This window comes from Pelodiscus sinensis, chromosome 2 (genome assembly GCF_049634645.1).
Source record: "Pelodiscus sinensis isolate JC-2024 chromosome 2, ASM4963464v1, whole genome shotgun sequence".
In the NCBI taxonomy this organism is placed as follows: Eukaryota; Metazoa; Chordata; order Testudines; family Trionychidae; genus Pelodiscus; species Pelodiscus sinensis.
The window spans coordinates 57,410,555-57,432,201 of record NC_134712.1 but is presented as its reverse complement, the minus strand read 5'-3'; the positions used below and the strand labels follow the sequence as shown (position 1 = coordinate 57,432,201).

Genomic DNA, 21,647 nt, shown 5'->3' with positions numbered 1-21,647 from the left:
TTACTTAAGCATATGCTTAAGAATAATAGTCTATGAGCATCAATTAAATTTATATATATGTAATTTAGGCGCCTTGCTGAATCAAGGCTGTAACTACAAGGTCAGTCTTTCATCTACATGACCTATAGTTTGTGAGCAGGACAGAGAAATTATAAGACAATTCAGTGTATTCCTTTATATAATTAGTGAAGTATGTAAGCTTTCTCATTTATAGTACAGTAATTACTTGTTTAACACGTGCCCACTTAACACATTTTCGCAACAGCACGATTTTTTTTAGGGAACATTTTTCAAATAACACAACCGTCCCCGAAATAACACGAAAATAATCAAGTGGCAGACTACTTTGCGCGGTGGTATAAGTTGGTTAAAACAATGGTAATACGTATGAGCGGATGACATGTGGCCACAGCACTCCTCTGCTCACTCACGTGTTTATCTTTGTGTTTTAACAAACCGTGGCGACTTGTGTTGGTAGATATCTTGTGTCGCTAGATATCTGATGTTGACGTTGACAACCCAGCACCAACAAAAAACTGACTTTGCCGCCACCACCACCTGAAACGCAATCCCCACCTTTTCCATTATTTTTAATGGGAAAATTGACCCCGCATAGCACGTTTTTGCTTAGCATGAACATTTTCAGAAACGCATCTATAGTGTTAAATGAGGAATTACTGTATACATATAAGCAAATTCAACACCTGTTAATTGTAAATACAAGCAAAGCAGAATATAGAATTAGGAGCAGTAACTGAAATTTTTTTCACAACAGATGCAATTTTACATGCATTTCACATACACTACTCTGCACTATAAAGGAGGCCATTTAATTAAACCGTTTGCCTGTGGGAGTCTCTGTTATGCCATAAAATGATTGTCTTGTGACTGACTAGCTACCTGCCAGGCAAACTGAAAATATGGTGTACTGAAACAGTATTTTTGAAACAAACATGGTACAAGACATAAATATTCATTAAAGATCAGATCCCACATTCCACCAGGTTAACTCGCAAAAAGTGAAATGGAAGCTTACTTGTATTTGATGTTTGCTTGTTGCAGGTAGGATAGCAGGATTTGTGACCTGTTCCTTGGAACATGTACATCTGTGACTGTATCCACTGAGATGTGGAAGATGCTGCTGGGCTGCCACAGATCCACCTATAGTGCAGGAACCAACCTGTAATTCATATTTATTCAGTGTAGGTGGGGAAATCCAGGAGATAGCACGGTTGTAATTATCTTCTATGTATCTAATATGGCAGGTCGTTTATTAGCATCATGAGTGTTTAGTGCTCTGGACAAACACTACTTAATCTCAGTAGATAGATCACTCAAATTTTATTTTTGATACAAAAATGTTTCACTACCAGTTTAACAATTTTTTGGCTGGTCTGAACTACCTGGCAATCATAATTCAAGAGAGCTTTAAATATCTATCACTTTTCTGTATCATAATTCCTATGCACTGTATAATTTTTTGTCAAAATTCCTCTAAATATTTCACATTCCCTCTGTATCAGCTTCCCTATAGACAGAAACTTTTATTTTCATTTTTATTTTTCAATGGGGTAATACAAGGAAAGAAAACTGAGGAGAAATGGAAAGTGTTCATCAAGACGGTGTTTGAGGTACAATATGCTTTCCAATGAAGATTAACCAGGATTACAAAATGCAATCAAGGTTTAAGAAATGGGCATGTGGAAGATATAAAACATCAGATTGAGGAGAGGACTTGAAAAGATTACAGTATGAAACAGAGTAAAATGATTCAGAAATGCAAAGGTGGAGATTAGGATGAAAGGAGGGTTTCATACAAGGTTAAGAATCAATCTGAATTTTTTCAAGTACACAAGGACAAAAATGATACAGAAGTTGCATCAAAAGAGATAGTGAGGCATCAGAATATCTGAATTTGACCCATATTTGAAGGCAAGATGAGGCCCATCCAATAACATTAGAGGAAATAGCAAAATGAGATGGCTACCGTAATGCAGATATAGTTAAAAATCTTTTTCTAAACACAGGAACTACCAATGACTAAATAGAACGTAATGCAGTATTTGTAATTTAAATATATTTGGCTAGCCTATTTTTGGCAAGCAAATGTGGTAAATTTGAAAAATGCTTAGAAAGTTTCATCCCAGGTTGCAAACTTTTTAGAAGTGTATAGAAGTTTGAAAACAAGGGATTATAATTAAAATTGTTCTGTAACCTGATGTATAATGGTCAACTGTCAGCAAAGCACAATAATAAACATACACCTTCAATTTAAAACTAAAATATTTTATACTTAGCTACTGAAGATCTAGTAGAAAGAGCACAAGTTTAAAAAACCCTGTGCCTGGAGCTGTGTTAAAATCATTGGTGAGAATAATTAACAAATGAGGATCTAAACAAAACAAGCCATCTTAAGACACTATGGTGATGAATTCCATTGAAGGACTTGTAAGTAAATGCTCAAAATAACTGCAAGATCCTTAAGACATTTTTTAACAAAACGTGTTCACGAAATGAAAATGGGCAAAATTACGAGACAGAATTTTTATATTCCATCATTTCTTAAATGAAATTTCAAGTACAGGTTTGACCTCTCTAGTCTGGACTTCCATAGTCTGACAACATCTGTGGTCCGGCATCCACGTGGATGCTCCCGGGCTGGAGCACTCACAAGGAAAAGGGGGAAACTACACTCAGCAACTCTTCCCACACCCTCCCAGAGCTTCTGGAGCACTGCAAATAACTAATTTGCAGTGCTCAAGCTCAGGGAAGAAGAGGGAAGAGGAGGGATGAGAGGATGCTTGGGGGAAGAGGCAGAGTGGGTACAGAGCCCTGGACAGGGTTGCCAGATGGTTTAACCAAAAATGGGAGGAGTTCTCCCAGAGGTGTGACAGGATGTACGACACAATCTGCACCCTCACATCGCACATCGGCCATGCAGCACACTACAGCATGGCCTTGCTGCATCCTCCTGGCCTCCCTGCCGTGCCCATGCCCCCTTCAGCCACCATTCCTGCTACCCCACCAGCCGCCCCTCCTGCTGCCATTGCCATGCCCCCTCCTGCTGCACCGTATCCTTCCCACCTCCCCATGCTGCCTGCCCCAACCCGGCCTGAAGGATGCCGAGGCCTCCGCACCCACAGAGGCACTGGCAGGAGCCACCCCTCCCAGCAATAGCTCCCCCTCCCAGTTCAGAGCCCCCTCCCACTGCCCACCCTTCTTCCCTATTGTAAATAAAATTAGTTTACTCGTGTTTAAATAAAAAACTGTTTTGTTTATTGTGAGGTGAGGGAAGTGGGGGGGGGGAGAGAGTGGGAAGGCTGGGAATGGGAGGAAGATGTGGACGGGAGACAGAAGTGACCCAACTGTGGGGCCTGGGAGAACATCTCCTTCATGGCTTCCTGGATGCGTACCCCATCGTGGTGCGCCTGCCGTAGGGCGGCTGCGCGGGGCTGCTCAAACGCCCGGCCCTTGCCTGCCATCCACCCTGGGAGGAAGGCTCCCCCTTCCGCTGCACTATGTTGTGCAGCACACAACATGCTGCCACAATCTCAGCGATGTTCTGCTCACCCATTTCAAGTTGGGTGAGCAGACAACAGAATCGTGCCTTCAGCTATCCAAAGGCACACTCCACCTGGTTGTGGGCCCAGTTCAGGTGGCGGTTGAAACGTTCCCGCCTGGGGTCCATGCTTCTGGTGTATGGCCACATCAGCCAGGGGATGAGGGGCCAGGCTGCGTCCCCCACAATGCAGAGTGGCATGCGGACGTTCCCAACCGCTAATTCCCACTGAGGAAAGGAAGTGCCCACCTCCATCCTGCGAACAGGCTGGAGTTTCTCATGATGCGGGTGTCATGTGCCCGGCTGGACCACCCCACATAGATGTCTGTGAAGCAACCACTGTGGTCCTTGAGGGCCTGGAGCACCATTGAAAAGTACCCCTTCCAATTGATGAAATGGGCCTCTCGATGCTCTGGTTCCTGGATGGGGATGTGGGTCCCATCCATGGCTCCCCCGCAGTTGGAGAACCCTAGGGCAGTGAAGCCAGCCACAGTTGCATCCACGTCCGCAGGTGGATGACCCTCTTGAGCAGGATGTCATTGATGGTGCAGACAACTTGCAGAAGGGCTCACAGAAACACAGGGGAATGCACCGAATGAGGCAGGGCAGGTGCATGAGCCCTTGGGGAGTGCCTGCCCCCCCCCCGTGATGCCCTCACTCCAGAGTTCCTCCCCACAACAGCAGGCCTGAGTGAGGGAGGGAACGCACAAGCCCCTGGGTGACAGGGCTTCCCCCACTTCCCCTGCCCCCCGCCAGCCTGGAGTCTTCCCTTCCCCCGGGCAGGGAGTGCAGCCCTCTCAAGGGCCTTACCTGCACCAAGACAGCACCCAATGTGGACCTGCCCACCCCAAACTGGTGTGCTACTGAGTGGTAGTTGTCCGGGGTGGCCGGCTTTCACAGGGCGATGGCGACCCTCTTGTTCACAGGGATGGCAGGCCACAGCTGGGTGTCGCATAACAGGAGCGCAGGCACACAGGTTCAGGAACATCTGCTTCCACTGAAGTTCTGGAGCCACTGCCGGTCGTCCCACTGCATGGTCAAGCCCAGCCGGTCCCACCAGTTGGAACTGGTGTTGAGTCTCCAGTATCGCCTCTCCACGGTTGGGTAGGGATGCCACAGCAAAGCACCACATCCAGGGAGAGGGAGTCCAGAGTGAGCTCGGTGTTGAGTTCGTGCAGGAGTAGTGAGGCAGCATGGAGCAGCAGCTGCACACACTCCAAAATGGCCGTGTGGGGCCAGAGCAGGCACAGGGCCACCCTTGGCTCCATGACACAGCAAAGAGAAGGCAAAACATGGTGTGGATTCCAGAGTTACACTTGTGTAATTTAGATCAGAATCAAATTCGATGTCTACAGCATCTAGCTACATGTGTACAAAGCTCTGTTAGGGAGCTGGATCCACGCTATGTCTTTTCTGCAAATCTCTCCTTGGGCAAAGTAGGCATAGCCGCATTTATGCTGAGGGGCTTTGCTAGTGAGTGCATTTTCAGGCAGGCTTTTATCCTCTGAAAAGTTATTTCGCATTTGCCTTAGGAACTGTAAGGTACCAACTGATCCTTTTCCCATAAGTTCCCTGAACAGCAGAGCCAGGATCAGTTTAGGGATTACAATGTGAGCAGCTGCTGTAGAGGCAAGACAAATAGAAGAGAATGGGGGTGTGGCCACTAGGTCTGTTATTTTGGGCCCTTCCATTACCCGAGGGAGGATCTGTGTGCACTTTGTTTATTTTTGTAAAAGCTGTTGGAGATTCAACTCCATCTGTTATACCACAATTACCATGGAACAGCAGCTACAGGACTTAGTTTACAGATGTAACCCAGAATATCTGATAAAGAAATGGCTAGACAGTCATTGGCTTAGGGGACAGTAGCAGTTGGCCTTAAAGTTTCAAATGAAGTAGTTCTTCATGAATGGTATTGACCAAAAGGGTCCCAAAGCAGATAAATAGCTGATGAAAATAGTTCTGCGAATCAAAGTAAACTTCAATTGTCTGGAAAACACTTTGGAATGTGGCGTTTGTTCCAATCAGTCAACTGGATTAAAGTGATGAAGGATTTTATACATCAACAACAGGACTCTCAATTTATCCTGAACAATGGAGAGCAGATGGCAAAGGACAAACAACTGAGATATGTAATGCAGAAGAATGCTGGAAGGATGACAGAAGTGGTAGCCAGTAAGCTAGGTATATACTGCAAAAATTGTGAGTTTTCATTTGAATTGTTAAATAATTTGCTTTCACCATGCTGGATTCCCTAGTCTTCTAAGGTCACTTAGGCTACGTCTACACTGTGGTGCTATTTTGGGATACTGGAGGTTTTCTGAAATAGCTATCCCATGTCTTAACAGCGCCCCCTTATTTCAAAATATAACGGGTTCACTATCCGATGTCCCTGTAAACCTCGTTGCACAAGGAATAAGGGACGTTTTGGAATAGCAGGTTATTTTGAAATTTGGCACTGTGTAGACAGTGCCAAGTTATGAAATAAGCAATTTCAAAATTGACTTGAAATAAGCTATGCAATTTGCGTAGCTCAAATTGCGTAGCTTATTTCGAGCTATGGGTGCAATGCAGATGCTCCCTTAGTAGTTTAGAATGGATTTAAAAATGCTGGAAACATCCAGTGGAAAGTACATGTGGCATAGGGAAAGTACACAGGGATGGAAAGCTAAAGCAAGCAACTTCGTCACCACTAGCCACCTCTCTCTGCACTTCTGGCATAGGGAAGATGGGAACAAACAGGTCAGATCTAGGCAGCAGGTGTGCACAGGACAGGTATATAGCGAAACAGACCCCCCCAACACACATACACTACTTATCTCTTCAGTGGCATAAGGTCCAAGGAACTTATATCAGTGGCAGAAGTTAATGTGGGTCCCCTGCTGCTCTAGTGGAGCCGGTTGACCAAGGATCAGGGAGCCGAAGTTACTTCCCCAGTGCAACCACTTTCAACTACATCCTATTGCAGGTGTGAGGTAATGGTGAATTAGCGGTAGTGTATTGAGGCCTCCCTTGTGCTCACTTTCTGAATAAGTTTACTAGTGGGAATTATTGGCATAAACAGGGAATTTTAAGCAAGTATTAGAGAATCTGTAGCGAGCACATTTTGAATTGTAAGAGCATTCTTACTAGAATCTTGATTAACAGTTCTGCTCATCCCCTCAACACTGTGTGTCCAGTCAAAGCTATCCAACTCTGTTTTCAATACTGAATACTCATATAATCACATAAAACCCAACACCCTTGCCCTGCCCCTTCTCCAAGCCCTTACCCCCATTCACTCTGAGTCCAGTCCCCTCTCCCTCCGTAGCTCACTCTTCCTCACCCCCCACTTTTATCAGGCTGGGGCTTGGGGTGCAGGAGGAGGTGTAGGGGTGGGGCCGAGGAGTTTGGAATGTGGGAGGAGGCTCTGTGCTAGGGCAGGGAATTGAGATGTAAGAAGGGGTGCACTGTGAGGGCTCTGGGAGAAAGTTGGGGTACAAGAGAGGCTCAGAGCTGGGGCAGAGGTTTGGGATGTAGGGTGCGGACTCCTGCTGGGCGGTGCTTCCCCAGGTGGCTCCTGGAAATGACCAGCATGTCTGGAGCTCAGGGATGGCCAGGTGGCTCTGTGCGCTGCCCCTACTTTCAAGAACCTCCCTTGCAGTGCCCATTGGTTGTGTTTCCCAGCCAATGGGAGCTGACAAACCTGTGCTCGGGACGGGGATAATACAAAGAGATGCCCTGGCTGCTCCTGTGCCTAGGAGCCAGAGGGATATTCTGGACAGAGCCAGGGTAGAGGGGGAGCACTACTAGCCTTGTAGCAGCCTATTAAAATCTCTGATTGGTTTCAGTAGCTTCTGGGAGATCAAGGCCAATTCTGGGAGACTCTCAGCCAATCCAGGAAGATTGGCAACCCTATACTCACAATGAACTGCTGGCAAAGAAGCCACAGGCCAAACTCAAATAAATAATATATCTGAGGAAATTGTGATTTGCCAAGCGTGTTAAGTCTTGAAATTATTCTGAGTTTTATTATGTTGTACGTTGGTTCCAACTTCATTTGTTTTTCCCCTTGAGGCAAAGAGGATGTAAGTAACATGATGCTAGGGTGATATAAATTTACAATCCAGACCAAAAAAGTATTCAAAGTAGATGCTTCTGAATACACTTCTGAGTTCTTGTGTCTAAAGTGTTGTAATACGAGATTCCCTGAAGGCCAATATAAAAGAGTACATAATTAAAGTAATTGTACATTAATGCTCTAGCTTACGGGTTTTCATTTGCATCTGTCACTGGGTTGATGAATTTGTAGAGACAGAAATATGTCTGTGTCTTGTTCTTACTTTTATTGTACATGAATGTTTACTCATACATTGGTTTCTATTTTTAATTTCTGAGTGTATTAACAATATGGTCATGGATAGATGCAGGGCTCAAGAATGAAAGTTGTTTCTTTCTAGGAAAAGATTGGTCCCTGCTCTGAGAAACAGTGCATGCTCTCTTGCATGCTTTCCCTCTCTGTCTATCTCTGTCCATGTGAATGATAAATTCACACAGAGACCATGAAGGTTTGCAGAATTCCTATGGCCTGATTTTCAGAGGGGCTGACTAGCTGCAGCTGCCACTGACTTTTGCTGGATTTGTGAGTGCTCAGCATTTATTAAAATTGGCCCTCAACTGTGAAAAGGGGTTTGGCAAAAGACAAAACTGAATCAGTGGCAAGGATATATCCATGACCATGTAAACTCACTGACATCCCCAGTTTACCACTCAGATAGGTGGGAAGTGAAGCAGCTGCATAGGGAGCTGCATTTGTGAGGCTTCAGAAGCAACCAAGCTTAGCTTGTTTCAAACTGGGTTCAGGGACCAGGATTGAACCCTGTGGTGAATATTACTATGTGCAGGTACATTTCCATTTATTAAAAAGAATCTTCCTTTCAACCTTTTTAGCTTATTATATTGTCCTAATCAACCACTTTCTAATTAACCCGTTAGATTCCAGTGCACCTTGCCAGAATTGTATTACCCTGTTTTAAGAGTTACAGCATGTTGTTATTCAAATTTCTATTGATCCCTCTTTGATGGAAATGGGAGAAGGAATCACTTTCTGAGAGTCTAAGGGAGCAGTGTACTGAGAGAGAGCTGGGAGAGGTGCTTTCTGGGGACTGCAATAGTAGAAGAAAGAAAAACACATTTGTTCCCTTACACAGAAGGGAATAAAAAAATGCATTCAGGAACCCCAGAAGTCCAAAGAAGTTGTGGAGGTTGGTATTTGCTTTATTTATCATTTATTTGTTCAGGATGAACCTCTCTGGTCTGGCAACATCCATAGTCCAGCATGATTTTAGTTAGCTGAATGGCCACTTATTATTGGAGTGGCCAAGTTTACTTCAGCCCTACAATGTTTGCTTACAGCCAGCAGTCCTGGTTCTCAGTGTTCTGTGCTGTTATTTAACTCTAATTTACCACTAAATGTCTTATAACCTTGTAAGCAGTGTCAGTGTCAGTAATGCTTCTAGACAATATTGACCTCCTGTGGTACGCCAAATTCTCTGGTTAGGCATTGGTCAGGTCCCATGGGTGCCAGACTTGAAAGGTTCAACCTATATTACAATAATACCCAAAATTGTTATTTAGTACCAAAGCCCCATTGTGCTACTGGTAACTATTGTAGAAACATAAACAGACTCAGACTGTAAGCTTTTCAGGGCACAGACCAAGATTATTCACAAGAATCCTCTTCCAGGTACCCATAGTGCCAGAGCTCAGTGCATGTGTGTGGTGGCCCTCTTCCCAAATTACCTTGTGTCACAGAGGGCTATGAGTATGGATTAGAGAAAGGTGCTGTGCATGCCTTCATCCTTCACTGGCTGCCCCTTGTTAAGCTCTGCTGGAGAGGCTGCATTCTGGAGAGTGCTCTTATGCTAAGCTGAGGCAATAGCTATATGGACAAACAGGTGGAAACTTTGTTCTCCCTGCTTCTATTTTCTTCTTTTTTAGAAGGGGGGGAAATATTTTATTTTTAATCACTGTGAAGAGTATGAACTTGGATGAAGTGGGAATTCTTGCAACTCTATTGCTTTTAAACTGAGGTCTCCAATCATCCTTGTGCTCCCCCTTTGTTCTCCCCACTTGTATTTTCAGTTGAATGTAACCCAGGGCTTGAAATAGTCACCTGGGTGAAAGGCACGTGGATTAACCCATTTCAGCCCTCGAGAAGAGTACTTGTATTGAAGTGACAAAGGGTCAACGCACCTTGAGCTGGTGAAATATGGCATTCAATGCTTGTGCTTCTCTCTCGCTCTCTGGAACAAGTCGTATTACTTTATCACTGTTGGTAAGAGAACATTGAATTGAAGCTTTAAGGACTTTTTTCAACAACCGATCTCAGAAGTAAATCTATCATACATTGTCCATATTCATTTTTTTTGGCTTTCTAAATACTATTAAAATGACAGGTGAATTTGAAATCCGCTTTCAAACCTGACCTCCCATGACTATGCACTTCCCATGCCCCAAAAGTAAGCTGATTATAGGTGGGGATGGTAGCATCTTGTTCCCATCACAAGACCCTTTTTTCAGTTGCTTATATCTTTGCCAACTATAAACTATTTGGTCTGAAATTTCCCATGCCATGTGTCTGCTTCAGGCTGGTTTTTTTCTGGAAAATGCTAGCCAAAATAGTAGACATTCCTGCAAAAAAGGATAGAGAATAACGTACTATTTTGCCAGTGTTAAGAAAATTCTGGCAGCCTTTTCTTTGCAGAGCTCTAGAACCCGCATTCTGTGCAGCAGGGACTTGACATTTGACCTTTGTGTTAGAAATGTGTCTTATGCCAGCCTCATAAAAATCTACTCAAATGTGACCCAGCTGAAAAATTGCAGTTCACACATGTTCAGTTCAGACTTAGATTTTAGCAGCTTAATTTTCTGAAGATTCCACCTGCACTGAGCATGCTCCGGGCTGGGATAGACCATGATATTCCTTATAGTCCTGGGCTGCTGCAGACCAGGCTGGGTCTGGATCTGTGTACTTAGCGTGACCATACTTACCAAAGGAAAAACAGGACACCGTGCAGCAATGGCCCTAGTCGCCCACACGAGAGCTCCCTCCCTCAGGCTGGCATCACTGCTTGCACAAGCTCTGCCCTACATACTCCCTCCATCTCTGGCACAGCACCACTTAAACTAAAATGAAATCAGATTGCTGGCACGTAAAATTAAAAAGATTGTAGATGAATATCTTGGGGAAAGCTGATAGGCCCAGAGGAGTACATGGTTTGGACAGAGATGCCCCATGGGATTATCTATATCTCAGTATAGAAGAGAGGATAGACATCGATAAAATACAGGTGAGAACTGAAGAGAAACAGTTAAAGGAAAAAGAATCTGAATCGATTGCATCATATGAAGGCAGGCAATTAAAAAATGACAAATTTTATAAGTGCTTAGGATTGCCAGATGGTTTAAACAAAAATACCGAACACCCTCCCCCCAAAAAACCAGGAAAAACATTCTGTTGAGGAAAAAAAAGGGGAGAGACAGAAGTTGTTGAGGAGAAAAAAAAGGGGGGACCCTGACAGCAGTTAAGAAAAAAAAAAATTCAGCAAGGCCCCTTTAAGAAGAGGCTTTTTTGCCGGTGGCCAGTTTGTTTTTCTGTTCCAGCCACAAGACAAACCCCTACAGAACCAGGTAAACAGAGGAGTGGGGAGGCGTCCGGGGACCTGGCGAGAGGTCCGGGGGCTGGGCCTAGTTGCTGAGTGTGTTGTAGGGTTGCCAGATGTTCTGTATTTTCGCCTCCTGGCAGGGGAAAAAAAAAGAAAATACCAGACATTTTAGGTGTCCAATATTTTCTGAATTTTTTTACCGGACAGGAGGTGAAAATACTGGACTGTCTGAGTCAATACCGGATACCTGGCAACCCTATAAGTGCTTATATACAAATTCTAGAAGTCTATATACTATGAGGAGTGAATCTGAGTGCCTAGTATTAAATGAGAATATTAATACAATAGGCACCACAGAAACTTGGTGGAATTATGATAATCAGTGAGACACGGTAATAACAGGGTACAAAGTATATAGGAATGGCAGAATAGATCACTGGGGAGAATGGCACAATAGGCGAAAGAAAACATATAGTCAAATAAAGTAAAAATCTTAAAGCAATCAAAGTGTACCACATAATCTCTCTGGACAGAAATTGCATGGTTGAATATAGCAGTAAGAATCCTTAGGGGGGCAGAAATATCAAAGAAGTCCATCACTATAGTATTTAACATCAGAAAGGCGAACAAAACAAAAACGAGGAAGCTAGTTAAATGGAAATTAAAAGGAACACGCACAAGGGTGTAATGCCTGCAAGCTGCATGGAAGCCATTTAAAAACACCATAATACAGGCTCAAATTATAAGGGTATCCCTTTTTTTTTTTAAATAAGAGGATAAAAAAAATGCTGCCATGGGATAAAAACAAAGTAAAAGACATTTGCTTTTTTCCTTCTTTGCCCTCCTGGCTCTCAGTCTCTACTGTCTTTTTCTGGGGACAGAGCACTGCTCTCCCGTATGAATAATTCCTGTATTGACCTTAGATTTCCCAAACTACAATAGACAGCAATTGATATGACTCTGGTCAGTTTCACAGCAGCATGAGAGGTTCAGATTAATGAAACTGGACAGAAGAGTGTGTGACAGACTCCCCCTATGCTTTAAAAGAACTTACGGACATGAATGCATTTAGCTCAGAAGTGCTTTGAACAAATTGCTTCATGTAACCTATCAATCTTCATGTCATAGTCATCTGGATCTGTTTATCTTATTTTCATGTATGTATCATTCTTGTGTGTGAAATTAGACATGTGGAGTGCTTTATGTTTTTAGATGTGTGAATGAAAGCCAGCATGAGTGTTACCTTCAATGTCTTGATGACCAACTGTTAAACAACCTCTTTTATCCTTAAGTCTTAGCAGTGGTTGGTCTGCAGAAGTCACATGTCCACCCCAACTGGCCAGATGACTTCTGAGGGAAGGAACCAAAAACCCCAGGGTGAGGAATATCCCTGGTTTGGAAAGCTTAACTGTACAATAAAAACAGTTTTAGGGTGAGTTTGTAATAAGTTTGTGTACTGAGGTTTCAGTGTTAAAGTTAGCTAAGCGTTTTCTATGATTTTGAGTTTGTAATCTACTTTGCTCTGCCTGTTCTCACTCCTACTGCTTGTACTTAATAAAATCACTTTTATTTTCTATCAAGCCCAGGGCAAATAATGTTACCTGGGAGGGGCAATCAGTGTGTACATTCCCCCTTTCATTGCTAAAGGGGGCATACCTAAATAATTCCTTTGGGGTTCTGATCCCATTTGGGGAGTGGTATCCCGGGAAGCTGGGCCCTAAACTGCACTTTCCTTGTACCTGAAGAGATTCAGCATCTGTACTGCTTGGGAGGGGAGGGGGACATTGAGCTTAGCTTGGTGCCTTGGCTGGGGGAGACAAGCAGAGCCGGCCCAGCAGGACCGAGCTGTGAGAAGCCCCAGAGAGCAGGAAGGCGAGTGTCAGTGGCCTTGTCGGCCCTCCAGGGAGGGAACCCCCAATGGGTCTTCTGTGACTGCACCCCGTCACAGGGTGTTCATTACATATTTGAAAAGTCTATGAACAAATGAGATGCTAGAACTGTTGGGTGATGCAGGAAGTTAGCAATCCATCAGTTTATATTGCAAGGGTATCTCTGTACGCATAAGGGATAGAGACACCTTTATTTTTTAAACAAAATAAACAAACAAGACTTATGTTTTGCAGAAATTGATGACGTAGGACCTCACACTTACCAGAACAAGTTGTCCATTTACCAGTGGGAACTGGCAAGTGGAATTTTCAAGCTATGATATAATGGGCTGAATTGAAATGGTGTAAACAAAAATGAAGCCATTTGCACACCCTCATAAGCAAACAGCAATATATTAAATGGACTGACTAGATGAAGCTGGTGGATGAGAAGCAGAAGCCAGATCATTGACTTTCCTGGAGAAATTTTCAGCAGATAAACATTTACACACAGGGGGGAGGGGGAGAGGGAGGAGCCAGTTGTCTTGGTGGGAGCTGGTATATGCAAAGAGCCGGCTTCAAAGCAGCGTGTACCAGCTCCCACCTGCCCCCCCCACAAGCTGCAGCCTCTGATTCAGAGGCAGCAGCAAGGGGTGAGAGCAGTGGCTCTGCGAAAGCTGGCATGCGTGGGGAGCTGGCTTAAAAACTAGTTCCCTGCACATATTGGCTCCCGCCTGCTCCCTCACATCCCACACTGCTCCCTCTCTATCAGAGGCAGCAGTGGGAGTTGGGGGAGGACAGTTTGGTGGGAGCCAGTATGCACTGAAAGCCAGCTTCCTGCATGTACCAGCTCCCGCCTGTCCCCCTCACTTTTCAGGCTGCTTCTTCTCTAACAGAGGCAGCAGTACAGGGAGTGGAAGGGGGCAAGTGGCTACATAGGAGCCGGCTCTCCATGGGCACTAGCTCCTGCCTTTTCCCTTGCTTGCTGCCTCTGCGTCAGAGGCAGCAAGAGGAGTGCCTGTTGTTTGGATATACGACCACACTGTAGTGTGTGTGTGTGTAGCTTAGTACAGCTGGAAACAGGACAAAGGAGGGGATCACTGTGTGTAGGAACCAGCAGGGCCTAGATATTTCCTGTCTTCTACTTTGAACATGTGTCTGCTGCTGCAGGTAAAGTGGCAAGCAGTCCCCTGAAGGCAAACTCTCTCTTCTTCTGTATTAGGTTGCCCTAGTAAAGCTACTCAAAGGAACTGCTCACCTATATTTGGTGATGGGTTGTGTAATCCCCAATGGATGCTACTCTGCCTTCATACACAGTACATAGCCTTAGATAAGAGGAGAGAAGGAAGGAAATTACCTGGTGACCTTGGACAAATCACTTAGGGTATATGTCTACACTGCATGCTTATTTCGAAATAACATGTCTACACTGCAGGGAAGCCTCAAAATTAGTCTGAGGCAGGCTTCCCTAATGTAGACGTGCTATCTAGATTTAGAGCCCCAGGAGACATGGGGAGGAATAACTTAGAATAACCCTGGTGAGGGGCTATTTCGAAATAGCAGTAGTGGAGTGTCTACACATGCCTTATTTCGAAACAGCTATTTTGGAATAGGTGTTATTCCTCGTAGAATGAGGTTTACAGATTTCAAAATAAGCTGTTGATTATTTCAAAATAACAGAATAGCTGTGTAGATGCTCATATTGTTATTCCGAAATGCAAGTTATCTCGAAATAACAGTGCAGTGTAGACACATCCTTAGTCTCTTTGTGACTTAACTTGCCACCTGTAAAAAGGCAACAGTACTTTCCTACCTCATAGGGGTGTTGTCAGCATAATACTTCTAAGATTATGAGGAACTCTGGTGATGTCATGGGGGCTATATAAATACCACGGACAGCCAGATAACCATAAATATATATTTTAAAAGGCATGCAAGGTTGGATTTTTATGTTTATTTTCTTGACTAAACCATGCAATGCTGTGTCCCTTAAGGTGCTGCACACATTGGGATGCTGTGGAGCACTTCAGATCATACTTTAAGCCTATAAGGACTTCAGACTTTCTGGCAAGACTTAGGTCATGTCTACAGTGGTATTATAAGACTAGGCAAGACTTGCTGCTGCTTGTTGGTAAAACATTACAGAAATGTAAACTTGCTTTTGCTGGTAACAAAAGAAAAAAAGGATATAATGTAATCTCTTCGTCCATTTTTCCGTAACATTACACTTGTGTAAAACTGCACTTGGACAGTGGTGATTCCCTGCCATTGCTCAGTTAGGTTTCACAATGTCTTTAGGAAGATGGCAAATATCAGGACTGTATGTGGGAAAATGAGGCTCAGCTGGATCAGTGTTTCAAACTGATCACCTAAAACAGTGGTGGGCAACCTGCGGCCCGAGAGCCACATGTAGCCCATCAGGGTCTCGTTGGACCAACTTGATTTTCATGCAAACCTGCTCCTGGATTCACAGGTGGCCTTTGGTGGCCAGGCTGGCAGCTATCCTGCCATAGATGGCCGCGTTCCTCCATTTAGTGTGGAGATCATGGATATTGGGGGCATCCCTCCCAACCCTGAATAAGGTCCATGATCTCCACCCTGGACCAGGAAGGCGCCCACCTTCTTCAGCCCCTGTCAGGCTCCTGGGAGCTAGCAGACTGCTCCTGGGAAGCGGTGGAGGGCTGGCTGCAAGTGGCTTGCTGGCTCATGTTTTGGGGCCACTGGGTCAGGGGCCCTGGTGGACACTGCTGGCTCTGGGCTGGCAGGCTTGGAGCTGGCACTGTGACCAGGGTCTACCCCTTTAATGGCTCCAGGGCTGGGGGAGAGGAGAATAAGTTTCCTGGTTATGCCCAGAGTCGCCACCAGGGCTCCCTGGGAAGGGCTGGAGGCCCCCTATTTCAAATTAAGTGTCTACACAGCACTTATTTCGAAATAGCTATTTTGAATTTGGCGTTACCCCTCATAGAATGAGGTTTACCAAATTTGAATTAAGTGTTCCGCTATTTTGAATTAATTTCGAAATAGCAGTTTGCATGTATAGACACTATTAAAGTTAATTCAAAATAACGGCTGTTATTTCGAATTAACTTTGCAGTGTAGACATACCCTTAGATCCCTAGAATTGACATGTCAAATTTTTGGACATTGTAATGCCAAAATTTTTATTACAAGATGGTATTATGACAAGATAAAATTTTAAATACATGGCAAAATGAGAAAAAATTAGAACAAACGGCCAGAACTCATTTTAAATGTCTAATAAATGTGGAGCAAATTACACTGACTTCAAATCTGAATGAAATATCTGATCTAGCAATAACTATAGCTGAGCCAAGTGCCTCTAATCCCTTTGCCTTGTCCCTGATAGAAGGTCAGGCTAGCAACAATAGCCACAACATTGGCCCCAAATTAGACCTGAGTGACGAGTCCTTTCATGGATCATTTGTTCCATACCAGCTGTTTCCAACACCTGCTCCCACAAAACTAGTACTATCTGGGATTGTCTTTCATTTGCTTGCAATAGTTTACTTCATAAGAGATCTTGGAGCTAAATATAGATTTTGGAGGGGTTGGGAGGACCTTGAGATAGACTATTTTTCATTCAGAAAGTTGTTTTCCTAAAAATAAACTCCCTTCCCCTTTGGTGTCTGTGATATAGAGCAGCCCAAGTAAACCACTACCGTGATTTTCCCTATAAAGAACTTTTTCCTTGATGAGTTACTCTGCCAGATAACAAAATTCCTTACATAATATGCAATTGCTAATCTCTTAATCTAATGGTGAGGGGGGTCTGTTGATCAGAAATAATCCCTGGGAGTCACAGATAAATATAGCAGCGGCCCACCAGGGGCTAGTCCTGGGGAACCGCCACTGTTTTATTTCCCACCCGAGTTAGACCCTCAGTATGGGAACAAATGCGAGCCAGCCAAGCACCAGAGAGTGTGCTTGATGTCACCTCAGAGTATTGGCTCATCCTATCCACTGTACCATCTCCAGCCCTGGCTTTCTCTGATACTTCAGAGGAAAGAAACACACACAACCACAAACCAGATACATGAAAGAGAGAAGAAATCCTTTCATGGACCCTGCATGTGGCTGGCTGAAGCCTTTAGGAATGAGCTTTTAGAAACATAAGATATAAAACAGAAGTGAACTTATGGTTGCCCAGCCCTTGCCTTCTACCATCACAAGAAACCCCATGATACAATCATATTAGTACATTTGTTCAGCTCACTCTCAAAATAATTGTGTCCTCTCCCCTCCCCTCCCCCCCCTCCAATCCTATTGTGATGCTTGTCTAGAACTTCACTCCTCTGATGATTTTGGTTGTGGTCAGTTACACCCATTTTTTTGCGACATCATCTGTCCTTTAGCTTAAATAGTTCTTCATATTCCCTGTTTTTTATCTCCTGGTGTTTTTATAGAAAGCAGTTATATCCCCTCTCTGCCTTCTTTTTACTGGGCTAAAGAGCCAAGCTTTTTTAGTCTCCTCTTACAAGGCAGGCCCTCCATTCCCCTGATTACCCTACTAGTGCTTCTCTGTACCCGATACAGTTTGGATTAATCTTTTTTGAATGTGGGTGACTAGAATTGTAAACAGTATTCCAAAATAGATATTAAATGGGTGCCTTGTACAATGGCATTAATACTTCTCAATATCTACTGGAAATGTCTTGACTGCCTAGGTTCACATTTTCATTTTTTTCAGCAGCATCACACTAATAGCTCATAGACATCCTAGGATCAATCAACATACCCATGTCACCCTCAGCTTCTGTTCCTGCCAACTGCTGCTTCCCTAGAAATAACCCTTACTCCTTATAAAATGAGGTTTAAAGGTTATTTTGAAAGAAGGGTTTTCTTTTGAAATAACCGTGTCTACACAGTGTTTCTTTTTTCGAAATAGGGTATTTCGAAATAGCATCTGGACGCGATTATGCAAATGAAGCACTGGAAATTCAAATCTGCGCTTCATTTGCAATTTTGTTCATCTGCATTTGCATTCCTCTCTCGAAAGAGGAATGCAATGTAGACATACTTTTAGTGCCGCGTTTCTCAAACTGTGGTCCCAACCCCCCGGGGGATCGCAAGCAACTTAGAGGGAGGTTGCGAGCAACTTAGAGGGGGATCGTGGTATCACAAAGTTTGAGAACCCCTGCCTTAGTGCATGACTAGAACTTTGTACTATTGAATTTTATTCCATTTCTGTAACTCCAGTATTGAAGTACATTCAGATCTTCCAGCAACATACTCTGATCCTCCTCTGTGTTTTCAAAGTTTCCCAACTTTGAATCACCAGCAAACTTCCTTAGCACATGTGGCAGCACGTCAGGTACCCCCCAATCCTGCTCCCTGTCTGCAGCAAGATGAGACTCCACCAACCAGTAGTATAAAAAGACTATTGCGCCTCCAGGATAGAGAACAGCATAGACGTGATGCCGTTTCAGGAGTTAGGGCCAGGAAGCCTCAGACCCCTTGGACTAAGGGGTTCATTGTCATCACTAGACCCTCAGTCCTCAGCTAAGGCTGCTTCCTTCATGTTTTGCAGCCAGCAACTGCCCCTTCCCCCGAAATCTGGTGTTGGTCTCCGCCTCTCTCCCTCTGTCTCTCCCCCTGGGAATCCCGTTATGTCCTCAGGCTGAGCCTAGGTGTCTGGGTTAATACACATTTGGGTGAGTCAGTGGGAATTACACATCACTGCGCAGGGGGACCCTGGGTTACAGAGCAGACAGCACCCCCACTACGCCACAGCACATTCCTACTTTTTGAGTCAAGATCACTAAAATATATACAATAAGATTATCTCAAGACTCATCCTTGAAGAACTCCATCATAAACTCCCACAAGCCAACAGTTCATCTTTTTTAAAATCTAATCTGTGCCATGTCCCTTTTAGCTAGTTTCTTATCCACCTTACAATTATTGTACTAATACCCATCTTCTCTAACTCATTATTTGTCTGCTAGATTTTTTAAAACCTATTTTGCTTTTTACAGCTGCACTACTGGTCTGTAAAACTGTCCCATGGGAAGAGGTTTTCAAAGCTATTGAAAGGATTTAGATGCTTTCCTGCTATTAAAGTGAATATGAATTGGGTGTCTAAATCCCGTGAATGGCTTTGTAAACTTTAATCACTATTATCAGAGGGGGAGGGGAAGGTTGTCAGGGTCAGAACCAGAAAACAAGGTAGGAACAATTGTACATTTTACCTCCTGCGTTTACGAGTTTTTGTTTTCTTTTCATTTTTTTATTACATTGAAAACAATTACATGTATTGCATAGCAAGGCTTGCTACCCAAACTGCAGCTCTGAAAATGAGAGCATGCAAATGCCTTCATTTTTTTTCCATTTTCCAAGTTGAGAGAAAGAGAAACACACACACACACACACACACACACACAGAGTGTTGGAAAAATTCAGATGAAACCTTTTTTCTACTTTCCCAGTTCTTTTATCTATTTGTTTATTGTGGAGACTGTCCAATTTTGATGAAATTGCAGGACAAACCTGTCTGATTTCCTGCTAGCCTGGAACTTGGGCTCAGCAGTTGGAGACTGACGGTCATTGAAGGGTCTGGAGCAGCCCACCATGGGCGCCCATTCCATTTAGAGGTACATTTCCAAATTGGGAGTTGTGTTCTGAATCAGAATGAAACCAAACTTTGAAATATCCAAATCTTCTGCAAAATTGAATTATTTTGTTCTCCCAGCTACAATAAACAGTGCAAAAATATTGACATAAAATTCTACTTATTTTAAGAACCTAATGTGATAAGTAGTGTAAATTAATTTGGCCCACTTTTGCAATAGCATGTGCTTAACTTTGCTACCATGGAAATTAATGGAGCTATTCACATGAATACAGTTAAACAGGTAAGTCTTTGCAGGACTGCAGCATGCCTCTGCAATATATAATTTTTAGCATGGCTATATCCCTTTAAATCCCATTTAGGCTCAGACAGCTTCTTCTTTGGCAGGGATCGCCCAGTTGGGTTCTATTTTTAGAGTCAATACATGCTTCAATAGTGTATTAAAAAGTCCTAATCTCCAACCGTCTATTGGAGATTGGAGATGGCATCTCCTAAAGCCCATCAATACCATTTAGTACTGTATGTTTCCCAGGAAGGGTAGTCACAGGATAGTCACTTGAAATTGTCCCCTTCTGTTTCTGTTTTACTAATTTACAGTTAGTAAATGTTTACAGGCAGTCCCCGGGTTACATACAAGATAGGGACTGTAGGTTTGTTCTTAAGTTGAATCTGTATGTAAGTCGGAACTGGCGTCCAGATTCAGCCACTGAATTCTAGGCTCAGGGCTCAGGGTCGGGGGTCTCACTGGACCACCCTGATTTTCATGCAAACCTGCTCCTGGGTGGCCAGGCTGGCAGCTATCCTGCCCTAAATGGCCACTTTCCTGTGCCTAGTGCGGAGGTCGTGGATGAGGTCCACGATCTCCGCACTAGACCTGGTGGGCGCCCATCTCTTGCAGACCTGGGCAGGCTCCCGGGAGCCGCCAGCCTGGTCCCGGGAAGAGGCGGAGGGCTGGGTGGCAGCGGGTGGCTGGTTCGTGCCGTGCCAGGTGCAGGGTCTGCTGGCTGGGTGCTGGCAGGTTTGCACCTGGCACAGGCACCGTAGCCAGACCGTGCCCCTTTAAGAGCTCTGGGGCCGGGAGGGGGGCAGACGAGTTTCCCTGGTGGTGCCCAGAATAGCCACCAGGGAAAGCTGGGGAGGGCTAGCCTCCCATTAGTTTGAATTAAGTGGCTACACAGCCCTTAATTCGAACTAGTTAATTCGAACTAGGCGTTAGTCCTCGTAGAATGAGGTTAACCTAGTTCGAATTAAGCGCTCCGCTAGTTCGAATTAAGTTCGAACTAGCGGTTTGCCTGTGTAGCGCCTATCAAAGTTAATTCGAACTAACGTCTGTTAGTTCGAATTAACTTTGTAGTGTAGACATACCCTAAGAGAGGAACTGACTACTCACAAAGGATCTGAGCCTACTGACATGTATGCATGTAAGTAATTTGAGTTAATTGGGACTGCTCACATGTACACAGTTACTTGTGTAAAGAGCAACCCCACTATGCGTCCAAGATTCGTCCATGTGTTTTGGAATGTATAGTGAAACAACGTAAAGAGGGGAATTTTTTTTCCTCACAGCTGACTTACGTTTGCGCAAACTGGTTCTTTTTTTGCTCAACATAAGAGTGGGGAATGGGAGGACTTATAGCAGGGATATTCTGTATGTAGGGACAGTGTGCTGTCAGATGCACAAAGTACTGAATAAATACAGAATATATGTTTTAAACTCTCAGACAAAGCAAGCTTAGGTCCCAGTGCTGTAAACAAACACACATGTAACTTTATCCATATAATTGAAGTTAGGCATAAGTGCTTGCAAGGATCTGGACATTAGATGTTAATTGCAATAATATTAGGCTTAAAAACAATTCACAGAGAAGTGTGATTTTAAGTTGTGCCCCTTTAAATACATTATTACCTTTTTAATAAGGTCTGAAAGTCAGTATAACAGTTACCCCAACAAGGTATTTGATTTGATGGTGCTCTGTTTTGAATGT

General features: G+C 44.0%; 1 protein-coding gene across 2 annotated transcripts in view; it reads right to left on the bottom strand.

The window, feature by feature from the left end:
• Positions 1–21,647, bottom strand: part of CPA6 (carboxypeptidase A6) — a 101,820-nt gene that overhangs the window by 44,033 nt on the left and 36,140 nt on the right. The window contains exons 2-3 of one of the 2 annotated variants that reach the window (XM_006131487.4): positions 9,794–9,869; positions 1,037–1,161 (exon numbers count right to left, since the gene is read on the bottom strand). In XM_006131487.4, the coding sequence (XP_006131549.2) occupies positions 1,037–1,161; positions 9,794–9,869 (201 nt within the window). Of the gene's footprint in view, positions 1–1,036; positions 1,181–9,793; positions 9,870–21,647 lie in introns of both variants that reach the window. The other variant, XM_075920575.1, reaches the window with a different exon arrangement.